Source organism: Schistocerca cancellata, chromosome 1 (genome assembly GCF_023864275.1).
Source record: "Schistocerca cancellata isolate TAMUIC-IGC-003103 chromosome 1, iqSchCanc2.1, whole genome shotgun sequence".
Taxonomy (NCBI): Eukaryota; Metazoa; Arthropoda; class Insecta; order Orthoptera; family Acrididae; genus Schistocerca; species Schistocerca cancellata.
Genome location: NC_064626.1, coordinates 104,160,355 through 104,173,382, shown reverse-complemented (window position 1 = coordinate 104,173,382; position 13,028 = coordinate 104,160,355). Strand labels below are relative to the sequence as shown.

At 43.9% G+C, this 13,028-nt stretch overlaps 1 protein-coding gene across 1 annotated transcript in view; it reads right to left on the bottom strand.

Annotated features, from left to right (window-relative positions):
* Positions 1–7,665, bottom strand: part of LOC126166411 (tRNA (uracil-5-)-methyltransferase homolog A-like) — a 96,534-nt gene extending 88,869 nt beyond the window's left edge. The window contains exon 1 of the mRNA XM_049920400.1: positions 7,575–7,665. Coding sequence (XP_049776357.1) covers positions 7,575–7,661 — 87 coding nt within the window. The 5' untranslated portion in view covers positions 7,662–7,665. The remainder of the gene's footprint in view (positions 1–7,574) is intronic.
* Between the last annotated feature and the right edge of the window lie 5,363 nt (positions 7,666–13,028).

Below are 13,028 nucleotides of genomic sequence, written 5' to 3'. Positions count from 1 at the left end.
TCGTACAGCTACAAGTGATGATTCCACAACTGCAGTTTTGGAACTGTTCCAGCGTTCGCCTCAAAAATCTTCAAGGCAAGCGGCACGTGAGAGTAACATAAGTGCTAGTAGTGTGCTACGCATTCTGATGAAAGGCAAGTTTCGCATGTACATTCCAAGGCTGGTGCAACAGCTAAGTGACGACAATCCAGATCGAAGGTTAGAATTTTGTGAATGGGTTCAGGAGATGGTGAAACGTGAACCGGGTTTTATGGGTAGTATAATTTGGTCGGATGAAGCCCAATTCAAACTCAATAGAACTGTCAATAGGCACAATTGTGTGTACTGGACTGAAGATAATCCTCACATTACAGTTGAAAAGTGAATTTGCCTGGTGTAAATGTGTGGTGTGGTTTGTCTGCATGGGGACTCATTGGGCCTTTCCACTTCGAAAGTACTGTTACTGGAGAAACGTACCTAACAATGCTTGCTGACTCCATATTCCCTGCCATTCATGCATTATGTGGTAATGAAGAGTTTTATTTCCAACAAGATGGCGCCCCGCCACACTATCATAGGGACGTACGAGCATACCTGGATCACAATGTGCCAGGCCAGTGGATAGGACACAGGGGACCAATCGAGTTTCCTGCACGCTCTCCAGACCTCACGCCGTTGGATTTCTTCTTATGGGGCACAGTAAAAGATGAGGTGTACAAATGTAAACCACGTAACCTGGACACACTTTGGAATGAGATTTAGACAGTGCGCGCTGAAATCGCATTGGACACTTTGGTACGATGTACGGAATCAGTGGTGACTCATACTCAGAAATTTATTGATGCTGAAGGCCACCAGTTTGAACATTAATCACATTTGCAAAGTACATTTATTTTTCCAATTGGACTTTAAGCTTTCCATTTCCAGAAATTTAACATTGTAGAATGGGAAACAAATTTTCTATGACACTTCAAAGTGTGTATACATTTTTTTGACGCACCATGTATACTACAACCCCATGCATATCGTTCACATAGGGATCACGAGGATAAGATTACAATAGTTACTGCATGCACAGAGGCTATCAAACAATTTTTTTTCCCATGCTCCATATGTGAATGGAATGGAAAGAAACCCCAATAATTGGTACACTGGGATGCACCACACCATACACTCCATAGTGGTTTGTAGAGTATAGGTGTAGACGTGTGTCAGCTGGTGGCACATGGGATGAGGTGTGCCAAGCTGGCCCGGCCAGCATTGTTGACAGCTGCAGGTCAGGGGCAGCTCCATCATGGCTTGGTAGGTTTCCAGCTATGCCCTCGGCAGTGGTGTGGTAGGCTGGCATCTCAGGGGGATTGGCAGAGGGGCGCGTTGGGCAGTGTCAGCAGTGGTTCGAGAGTTGGCAGCAACGGGCATCTGCAGTGTATTGATAATAATGGCGGGGCGGGGGGGGGGGGGGGGGGGGGGGGCTGAGTGTTGTGAGGATAGAGAGCATATTGCTGAGCTTCAGTCTACTGATTGAGATACTGGTAGAAGTGCCTCGAAGATGTAGTGTGAGCATCTTGGAGACCCGCTACAGGACCTGGCGGAAACCAGAGTTTCGTGGGCAAAGCAGGGGCCAGTGAGCATCAATATACAGTGTGATGAGGATGCGTGAGGTGAGGTCACTGTGAAAAAATGTCCTGTGTTCACCATAGCTCTGGGATAGGAGGGGTCACAGGCGAGCCATGCAGTCCTGCAAACCAGTGACGAACTAATGCATGTTGTCACCTGTGAGCAGATGGCAGGATCCGGGAAGTCGATTGGCATGGCGAGTACCTGGACGTAGACAAGGTCAACAGATGATATCTGCAGATAGGCCTTGTGAGTGACATGGAAGCCAAGAAGCAGCAGAGGCAGTGCAGCAGTTCACTTACTGCTGTGGCAGGCAAGGGCTGCCTCCATGTACGGTGCAGCAATTCCACCATGCTGTTGGCGGCTGGATGGTAGCTCACTGTCAAGTGCTGGTCAGACCTGCAAGGGTCCACTAGCACACGAAAGATAGATATTGGTGCCCTCGGCCTCTTGTGACATGGTAAGGGCAGTTGAAACAAACAATCCATGTGAGGAAGAAGGAGGCAGCTACCGGGGCAGTGGTGACGTTGGGTATTGGTGTTGCCTCAGGGCAGTTGGTGAATCTGTCCACAATGGTGAGAAGTTAGTTGGAGGAAGGTAGAAGGCCAATGACGTCCATGTGAATGTGGGCAAAACTCTGCCTGGCATTGGTAAGGAGCCAAAGTGTGTGTTGGGAGAAGGGAGGGGGTTATGTGGCAGTTGACCTTGGTGTACAGACAGGTGAGGTAGATACACGGCTATTGTCTCGGCCCTGGTAGCCAGTGACAGTAGTATATGGGTGTATGTTCACATGGCAGAATTGAGAGCTTTGGGGAGAAGTACGGGATAAAGAAAGAAACTCACTGCATTAGCAAACGTCTGTATCAAGCAGGAACAGGGCTGGTCTGCTAAGAATGATGTGCAGTGTAGGGATGCCACACATCCTTCACTTAATATGTAAAGATATGGAAAACCAGGAGGTTCTGGTCCCCTTTGTCTGCAGGTATATTTACAAAGTGGTCTGAACAACAGGCAAATGTGAAAGTTCTTACATAGGTTACGAAAAAAGTGCCTAATAGATCTCACAGGGTTCAATATCATAAACATATTGGTTAGAAAAGTGAATCTGCAGCACACTGTCAGCTGAGTACACTACTGGCCATTAAAATTGCTACACCAAGAAGAAATGCAGATGATAAACGGGTATTCATTGGACAAATATATTATACTAGAATTGACATCTGATTACATTTTCACGCAATTTGGGTGAGAAATCGGTACCCAGAACAACCACCTCTGGCCATAATAACGGCCTTGATACGCTTGGGCATAGAGTCAGAGCTTGGATGGCGTGTACAGGTACAGCTGCCCATGCAGCTTCAACACATTACCGCAGTTCATCAAGAGTAGTGACTGGCGTATTGTGACAAGCCAGTTGCTCGGCCACCATTGACCAGATGTTTTCAATTGGTGAGAGATCTGGAGAATGAGCTGCCCAGCACATCAGTCGAACATTTTCTGTATCCAGAAAGGCTCGTACAGGACCTGCAACATGCAGCTGTGCATTATCCTGCTGAAATGTAGGGTTTCGCAGGGATCGAATGAAGGGTAGAGCCACGGGTCGTAACACATCGGAAATGTAACATCCACTGTTCAAAGTGCTGTCAATGCGAACAAGAGGTCAACCGAGACATGTAACCAATGGCACCCCATACCATCACACCGGGTTATACGCCAGTATGGCGATGACGAATACACGCTTCCAATGTGCGTTCACCATGATGTCGCCAAACATGGATGCGACCATCATGATGCTGCAAACAGAACCTGGATTCATCCGAAAAAATGACATTTTGCCATTCGTACACCCAGGTTCGTCATTGAGTACACCATCGCAGGTGCTCCTGTCTGTGATGCAGCGTAAAGGGTAACCGCAGCCACTGTCTCTGAGCTGATAGTCCATGCTGCTGCAAACGAAGTCGAACTTTTCATGCAGATGGTTGTTGTCTTGCAAATGTCCCCATTTGCTGACTCAGGGATCGAGACATGGCTGCACGATCCGTTACAGCCATACGGATATGATGCCTGTCATCTCAACTGCTAGTGATATGAGGTCTTTGGGATCTAGCAAGGTGTTCCGTATTACCCTCCTGAAACCACCAATTCCATATTCTGCTAACAGTCATTGGATCTCGACCAACGCGAGCAGCAATGTCGCAATACGATAAACCGCAATCGCGATAGGCTACAATCTGACCTTTATCAAAGTCGGAAACATGATGGAACGAATTTCTCCTCCTTACACGAGGCATCACAACAACGTTTCACCAGGCAATGCCGGTCAACTGGTGTTCGTGTATGATAAATCAGTTGGAAACTTTCCTCATGTCAGCACGGTGTAGGTGTAACCACCGACGCCAACCTTGTGTGAATGCTCTGAAAAGCTAATCATTTGCATATCACAGCATCTTCTCCCTCTCGGTTAAATTTCGTGTCTGTAGCACGTCGTCTTCGTGTTGTAGCAATTTTAATGGCCAGTAGTGTAATTGACAGTGTTCTAATACTAAGATATAATAGTGTAATTGACAGTGTTCTAAAACTTAGACATAATAGAGTAAATAGATCCCAAAGTTATAGTGGATACACACGAAAAAAAAAGCTTGAAATATCTGTTTAAAATCATAAACAGGAGTAGCAAAATTCTCTATTTATTCAGTTTCAAAAGCAGATGACTTCTTTTGGCAGAACAGATTCATCGATTGTGCCAAGCTTTGCACCCAAAATCAGAAAAGTAGTACCACAATGATTTAACACAACAGACAAATTTTCTGTTGGAGTAAGCGGATAGATCTGAGTGAGTATGAAGACTGAAAATTATATGGAGCCCACAAGTTTTGATCATTTCATCAAAGGAAGGAAGATTAATGTACCATCTACATAGAGATTATTAGAGGAGGAGGACAAGCTCTGAATGCTTTAAGGATGGAGAAGGAAAATGGCTGTGACCTTTCAAAGGAATCATCCTGGTACGTGCCTGAAGCAATTTAGAGAAATCGGAGAAAACCGAAATCTGGATGACTGGAGACTGATCTGAACTGCCATTGTCCCAAATATGAGTCCAGTATGCTCACCACTGTGCCACCTTGCTCGATCATTCGATCAGAGGGGTTCTTCACAGGAATTAAACATGCTCCACTTTAACAGCTGTATTCTGAAGTGAAAAGTCATTCTGCTTGGTCTCAGAAATTAACTGGAAGGAGCAACCAAGCTTTGTATGACCCAGTGGGTCAAAGGAAGTGTCTGATTCCATCAGTCTGCTTTGACCCATGACGTAAGGGTGTTGTAGTGTGTGACGTCATTACAGCACAGTGTTTATGAGTTGGTTGTTGTAGAAATCATCTTGTTGTGTTTCATGGTGCCCTCTGGTGGTGGTGGTTGGGTGTACTGAGTACAATGTGTTATATTGCGTTCATTTGAGCCTTGGTGTTGGATGTGAAGCCGTTGGCAGTGTTTGTAATTCTAAATGTAAGGTTTGGAAATTTTTTCAATGAGTTATCAATTTTTTTGTTTACGTGTCTGGCATTTTCATTAGGTGTTATTGGCTTGTTGTTTGTACTGTGGTAAGACGTTTAATTTGTGTGCATGTGTGGCCAACCTAGTTTCCAGTGCCGGTATTTGTTGATGGTAATTAATGTTGTTTTTTTTTCTCTCTCTCTTCTTCTCGAGTTGTGATGTTTCGTGCATTTATGGTGTATTGAATGTGTTTTTAATTATGTAGGGATGTTTGATTTGTGGATTTTTGAGGTTGGGGTTTTGGTTTCATTTTTCGTAGTTGTAGGTGTTGGTTTTTTGGTATCAACAGATGTGGCTAGCCTATGTAGGTCACCGGAAATGATTGATTCCCATTTTCATAGTTGTAGGTGTTGCTGTTTTGGTATCATCATCTGTGGTACACCTATATAGGTCAAGGGAAATGTCAGATTCCAATTTTCGTAACTTTATTTGTAGGTATTGGTGTTTTGGTATCGTCACCTGTGGGTGACCTATGTAGGTCAAGGGAAGTGTCGGATTCCTTGATATTGGAGCGGAATGTTGTAATTTTTTTTTTTCTTTTCGTTCATAATTTTGTGTGTTGGGATCATGTTTTTTCTTTTTAAGCTTGTTCTCACCCTAAAACCACAATTTCCCGCAGTTGTCCCGTTAGTTTATATTTTTGGAGGGAGATGTTATTGTCTTATTTATACATATTTTCATGTTTGTTGCCGTGTGTATGTAGTGACGTCATAGGTGCCATATTGAAGACACTTAGAATAGACATTTCCGCCATATTGATGACGTCATGGGTCAAAGCAGATGGGTGGAATCGGGCACTTCTGTAATCCCAACACAACTATTGTCTTTCAACTACAGCAGTGTGTGTCAATCACAGTTCAGCTAGAGTTCGGCAGTAGAATGGCCCAGTGGAGATTGTACGGCACAGTCTTCACAATCATGATGCTGCCCAAAAGCCATTAATCACATTAATGAAACTTAAAACTTCCGGGCTGATAGGGGGTGGTTGATGTATAAAACCCTCCCTTAAAGTTTCGTCTCCGACTGCCAGAGACATCCTCCAAGGTAAAACAGCGAACTTACCTGGGAGGATGTCTCCCGCAGTCAGAGACGTTAGGGGAGAATTTTATACATTGACCACTGCCTGTAAGGCTGGAAGTTTTAAGTGAAGACAATACCAGTTGTGAAAGCCTACATTGTATGATCACATGAATGAAAATACAAAGTGAAGTATAGTTACAGTGTTCTCCAAAAAATGCAATTGTTGGTCTATGTCTTTGACCGAAGACATTTTTATGGAGTGATGTCTCAGTCAGATGTGCAAATGTTGACCTTAAGATAACTACCAAATGGTATTTACCTGAGTGTGTTGTAGCACCAGTGAAGTATAGCGGAGATAACAATTTTCTTCCCTCCTTTGTGCTCTGATCAGTACACCTTACTAGAAAGTCATGCAGTCCACAGTGTCAGCAACTTTCCACAAGTACCAAAGAAGATAAAAAATACTTACAGACAGCCTGCTAAATAATCTGGACGATTAAATGAACAAGAGTAAAAACAATAAAGAAAATTCTCAGATTTTGTAAGTACACCTATAATTTCAGGTCACAGCATGGAATGGTTAGCCTACACATACTATACCTCAAGGTGATTAAAAATCATATCACTAAGCATGTAACAGAACTGAACACACTAATTACATCAAATTAGTGACTTTGAATTACTGTTACGAACAGCTAATGTTTCTAGCTTTAAATAAAGTACAATTATTAAACATGTCAAGAGTAGAAGGAATTTGACATTTTAAATGCAGCCAAATCAAACTATATAAGACACACGTGCCTGAAATTATCTTTCCGTATTGTGACAGCAGGCTGTGCAAGCAAGTTCGCCCAAAATGTTTATCAGCTGATCAACAAACAAGACATTTTCGACATTCTTAAACCAAAAACCATTCCATTTAGGCCTAGTCTCTGTCATAAATAAATAATGGCTTATGATACATTACATTGTTTGTCATTTCCAGAAATGTCATTAAAATACGGTAACGGTAGTCCTTAGATTAAGAAAAACGACAAAAAAATAAATTATGTCTGAACTCAAAGCTTTGCATTCACTGATCCACGCTGGTGCGTATACATTCTAAAAATTTTAATGGTACCATAATGCATGTGATAGCGCCTTGAAAAGGATTTAGTAATTTCTGGGAGGGCAGTTATTATAGATGATGATTTTCTTATATAGTTAGATGCTACACATAATATGTTCAAGTCTGCTATGGCATGCACTGCAGGTACTGTTGAATAATAAAGAATCACGCGGGCCCGAAAGTGCAGTAGTGTCCATAAAACGAACGGTCAAAATGCAAAAGGATTGTCATTTAGTTATTTCAATGGCTCTCGCACGATTTACCGATAAATAAAGAGCCTTATGACATGTCAACACACCTTTTCCAAACAAAAACATTCACGTCTTGTCTTACCACGCTGACAATCCCGATATAAACAAACAATTCCAAAGACTCTCACACACATAACATTGGTGCCAACTCTTTGAAGCAAACTTGTATATCTCTGAAGGCCCGTCCACACGCAATGATCTATCTGCGCAAATGTCTGCGCACATCACATCTGCGCAGACGGATCGTTGCGTGTGGACAGAAGATTTGCACCAAACTGAAGTGTGTGCAAACCTGGAAGTTGGAGTAGGAGGTTTGAGCGAAACCTCTCAAATCTGTGGGTTCAAACCACATCTGCGCCGACAAGTAGGAGCGTGTGGACAGGAGATCGCCGCAAATCTGGCGCTAAACAGCTGTTTGTTCAGTCTAGTGTTTGTATTTGTGCGCACAGGACATTAAAATGGCTGATTCTCGTCAGTGTTCTGGAGAGTTTGTAAGTGAATTCATTGAAATATATAGAAACCACCCATGTTTGTGGAAGATTAAAGTAAAGAATATAGTGACTGAGACAAAAAGACAGCAGCATACAATGCTCTAATTGAAAAATTGCGGGTATTATTTCACTCAACACTTGTTTCGATATTGCAGTTGAAAATTCCAAATCCTTGTAGCTCCTTCCTGTTGCTAGGAATCTTAATGTTACCGCCAGCCGTTCATGAGGAGAAATTGCCCTTGTCTATACAAGTATTTTTTCTCATAATATGAGGGGTTACAAGCTTTAAGAGATAATTATAAGTTTCGACATCCATCCGCAAATAATTTCGCCAGTCGTTAGGTTCGCCCTGCAACTCTCGCAGTAAATTTACGTGAGAAAACTGCTTTCGCTTTAGCAGCCACTGTCTACATCATTTTGACCGCTTTCTCTGTTTCCTGCGGTTGGTCTGAATGTTTGTTACAACACAAGTTGCGAACACAGACCACAACAGAACTTTCTCCATTTCTATATTTCAGAATGACGGGATTAAATTTTTGATGTGTAGGGGGAGCGTAGTCGCTTGCCACTGATTTCTTTTCTACACCGACAGATGGCGGGCGAGTAGTAGATTGGGGTTTGTGTCGCGTGAACACACCACATTTGCAGCGATCTTTTGCATGTACAGACATATGCGCCGATGTCTGCGCAGACAGATCGTTGCGTGTGGACCGGGCTTTAGCTGAGCTTCCACAGGCATGAATAAATTACTCACACGAGCACAGAGCAACTAACCTAACTGTGAACCTATACCTTGTTTAAAAATTACTAATTTCAAAGCGCATGAAGTGTTACAGCCCATCATTTAATGTTTTCCTTTTGTTTAGCAAGGACAAAAATAATTAGTCACGTTACATAACACAAATGCACAGTCCTAGTTCTATGCACCATGCACGTTTACGTTGGCTATGGACGATTTCTACTGAATGTTGGATCGCTTTGGCGCTGTCTCATAACCTGAGAACCTGCAAAAGAAAACTGCAGGTATAGCTGACCTCTGGCTTTGTCGTATGGTGAAGAAGTACCTGTGGGCAAAACCACAGGACAAATGAAAATGTAAAGTTGTTGTGGAGTACAATACTTCCTTTTTCAAGTGGAAACAAGTTTCTTGGAAGAAGCAAACGGAGAACAAAGTATAGTACCGAAACAGAGATCAAGTGTATTAGAGCAAATATGGTAGAAATGAATTTTCACTATGTGTAAATATTTTCTGCAGAGTGCTCAACTTGCATGATCTAAAAATCAGTTTCCAGCTTGTCTACATGTATTAAAATTTTCAGCTGTATGGCAAAGACATATAGCTTTGTAAACTTTCCTTGTGTAATGCAAGAGTGTTGTGTAAATTAATGCAGGCTATTGGTAGGTATTGGCAGGTATATTTTCGCTGTACTTAATAAATATTAAGACACGCACTAAGAATATACTTGAAGAATATACTTGAACGTTTTATTACTTGGTATTACAGAAAAAGATGCACAGTTGCTATATGTAAGTTGTAAACAACAAAACAGTAGCCAAGGAACAGAATAAACATACATATAAAAGTTATAACTCCAAGGAGTAGGCACAACATTATTCAGCGCTCCATGCGGCAGATTCAAACATGGCGGTTTACGCCTTCCATTTGTTGCCTTGCAGTCACTGAATTCGCGACTCAACTGTATCTATGGATGGAGCGAACGGAACTAACGTGTGCGGACACAGCAGTCGACATGAGTAGCGGTCGCTACAGGAGCCCGCTTTGTGAAAGCGAAGAGTGGTGCGTCTTTTCTGAATCTGGTCGGGAAGTGGACATGTCGTCTGGAGTGGGTTGTGCATATAAGTTCGGCATCGACCTGTTGTGGCGGCGGTGCTGGAAGTTGAGGTGTTACATCTGTCAGGCGTTGAGCTCTTGACCATAAGGTGGGTGATGCCTCCTTGAAAATGTAAGCCGCCTTCACTCTGCTAAGAGACACGGTGGTGGCCTGTTTGCCATTTACTATGATGACCATTGTGTGTGTGTGTCTCAGTGCAGGATGCGGTGGGGTCCAGTATACGGTGGCTGCAGTGATGGCTTGTCACAGTCTGTACGTAACATAACGTGCAAACAGCTTTCAAGGTTGTTATGCACAAAAGTTGTTGGACAACCATGCTTGGAGGCCTTTGTGGGTTTGATTTGGCTTACATGTTCCCGTAACTTGTGAAGGAACTCTGGTTGTCGTCCATTTCTAACAGTAGGCCTGTGTCGACAAACTCCCTTGGTAGGCGCAGAGTCTCGCCATAAGCCAATTAAGCTGCCGAGGACTCTATGTCTGGTTTGTCTGTGGCTTGTAGACCCAGCAGGACTGTGGGTAGTGCAAACGTCCAAGATGTCTCGTGGCACATTAGCACAGCCTCCAGTGTTCAATGCCAATGTTCAAACATGCCATTGCTGGCCGGATGATCACTGGTCGTTTTGTGATGGATGTAGCCACAGAACTTCACCAGCTGTGTGAACAAATCTGACTTGAGCTGTGTTGGTGGTGATATGGATGGACAGCCGAATCTCACCAGCCAGATTGATGTGAAAGCGGTGGATAGTGTTTCTGCAGAGAGGTTGTCCATAAGTTCTACTTCAGGCCATCATGTATATCTGTCAATCATTGTGAATATGTACTGCTGGCCATCCGATGGAGGGAGTGGTCCCACCACATCAAGATGAACATGGGCTAAGTGTGAAGAAGTATCTGGGAACTCTCCTATTGGGGGATGAATGTGGCGAGTGATTTTGCAAAGTTGACAATGTTGGCAAGTTCTCATCCATTTGTGGCAGTCTCTATCTATCCCTGGCCACATGAACCTTTGAGACACTAGCTTGAATGTCGACCAGATTCCTAGGTGGCAAAGATAATGTAAGAACTCGAACACTGGCATGTGATATTCAACGTGAGCAAAAGGGCGTGATCTACCATGTGACACTTCACAGTGCAATTTCATGTTCTCTTCAGGAACGTCGACTTGCTGTAACTTGAGTGCTGCAGTGTCATCACGCAATATGGCATGTAGCTCGGAATCTTCTTGTTGCACCCTGGCAAGCGCCATCATGTCCACAGGCTGTGAGACACCAGACATTCTAGAGAGGCAGTCCGCAACCACATTAGTGATGCCTGATAGATGGCGGATGTCCATACTAAACTGGATAATAAATTTCAATTGGCTGTACTGCCATGGAGAGCAAGTGTTGCTGTTTTTCTTGGAGGCAGATGTTAAAGGCTTGTGGTCGGTGTATATCACAAACTCTCGTGCCTCAACCTCTGGTCGAAAGCACTTGATTGGTTGATATATGGCTAAAAGTTCCCGATCATATGTGCTCCATCTTTATTGTGCAGGTGACAGCTTGTGCGAGAAATAACCCAGCAGTTGACAGGCATTTTCCACCCACTGTTGGAAGACTGGACCAATGGCTAACTGACTGGCGTCCACCACTAATGCCAGTGGAGCTTCGAGCTTGGGATGCACCAGCGGTGCTGCTTGTGCTAGGCTCTTTTTGGTTACTTCGAAAGCTGCATTCATCTCCTCGGACCACTGCACAGGATAACTGCTCTTAAACTTGGGACCAGCCAGTGCCGTGTTCAACGGTGCCTGTTGTTTGGCAGCACATGGTAAATGATAGTGGTAAAACGTGAGCATTCCTAACTATCTGCATAGCTCTTTTATTGTAGATTCCTTGGGTAATTGCAGTACGGTTTCAACCTTCTCAGTGAGTGGTAATGAACCTGATGAACATATTTGATGACCAAGGAAATCGACTTGATGTTGGGCAAATATACATTTAGCTGTGTTTAACACCATTCCGTACTTCTCGAAATGCTCAAAAACTTCTCTCAGGTGCTGGCAATGTTGCTGCTTGGACGATGAATACACTAACACATCGTTCAGATAGGCAAAACAAAAGTTCAACCCTCACAACACAGAATCGATTAACCTCTGCCAGGTTTGAGCAGCATTACACAAGCCGAAGGCCATAAAATTGCTTTCATACAACCCGAATGGCGTAATAATAGCAGTCCTTGCAATGTCCTCTGTTGCCATAGGAATCTTGGTATACGGTTTTGCGCATTCTGTAACACTGAATACAGTGGCTCCATGCAGTGCGTGGCTATAGTCTTTTAGTAGTGGCACTGGGTAGCGACAGGCACGGTCCGCGAGTTGAGCGCTCTGTAACCGCCACATGGGCGTCAGGCTCCTCCCTTTTTGGGTAACAAATGCAGTGCAGATGACCATGGATTGTTTGAGGGTTGTATGATACCTTCTGGTAACATTGTATCGAATTCTGTTTTAGCAATGGCGAGGCGTCCTGGAGCCAATCGTCTCGGCTGGCAAGACACAGGCGGTCCGCCCGCAGTTTTTTTGAGGTGGACCGTATCATGCAATACTTGCTGTGGCTCGCCTGGAGGCCTCATTAAGGTCTTTAACTCATGCAGCAGTGAGCGACACTCCTCGTCTGCAACGTGTATGACCTTGATGCTGTATGTTCTGGCATCATGATGGCAGCCAGTGGTTGCAAGTCTGGTAAGGTTGTCTATTAGGTGGGAATGCATTACATCCGGTAGGAGCTGATAGTGAGCTAATAAATCGGCACCATTTATTGCTTCAGCCACGTCTACTACAGTAAAGTCCCATGTGAGTTGGCAGCGGAGCCTCAAATTCTATTCTTCATGCTGTGTGCTGTACGTTGCAACTGCTGAATTATTTGCAGCAGACAAGCTAAATGCAGTGGATGGCCTGCAACACTGACACTCTGGGCAGGATACTAAGGTCGGACCCTGTGTCTATTAAATACTTCTGGCCTGATACCCTGTCAGTAATGAATAGGCATCGGGATGTAGTTGAGCAGTCGGTGGCGTCTACGTGCGACCGCCATTCGTATTTGGATAAACGCAGGGACTAGTGCACTTTTTAACCTACTCACCAAACCTTCTGTGGTACCAGCAAGTGGTCGGACCAGCATCT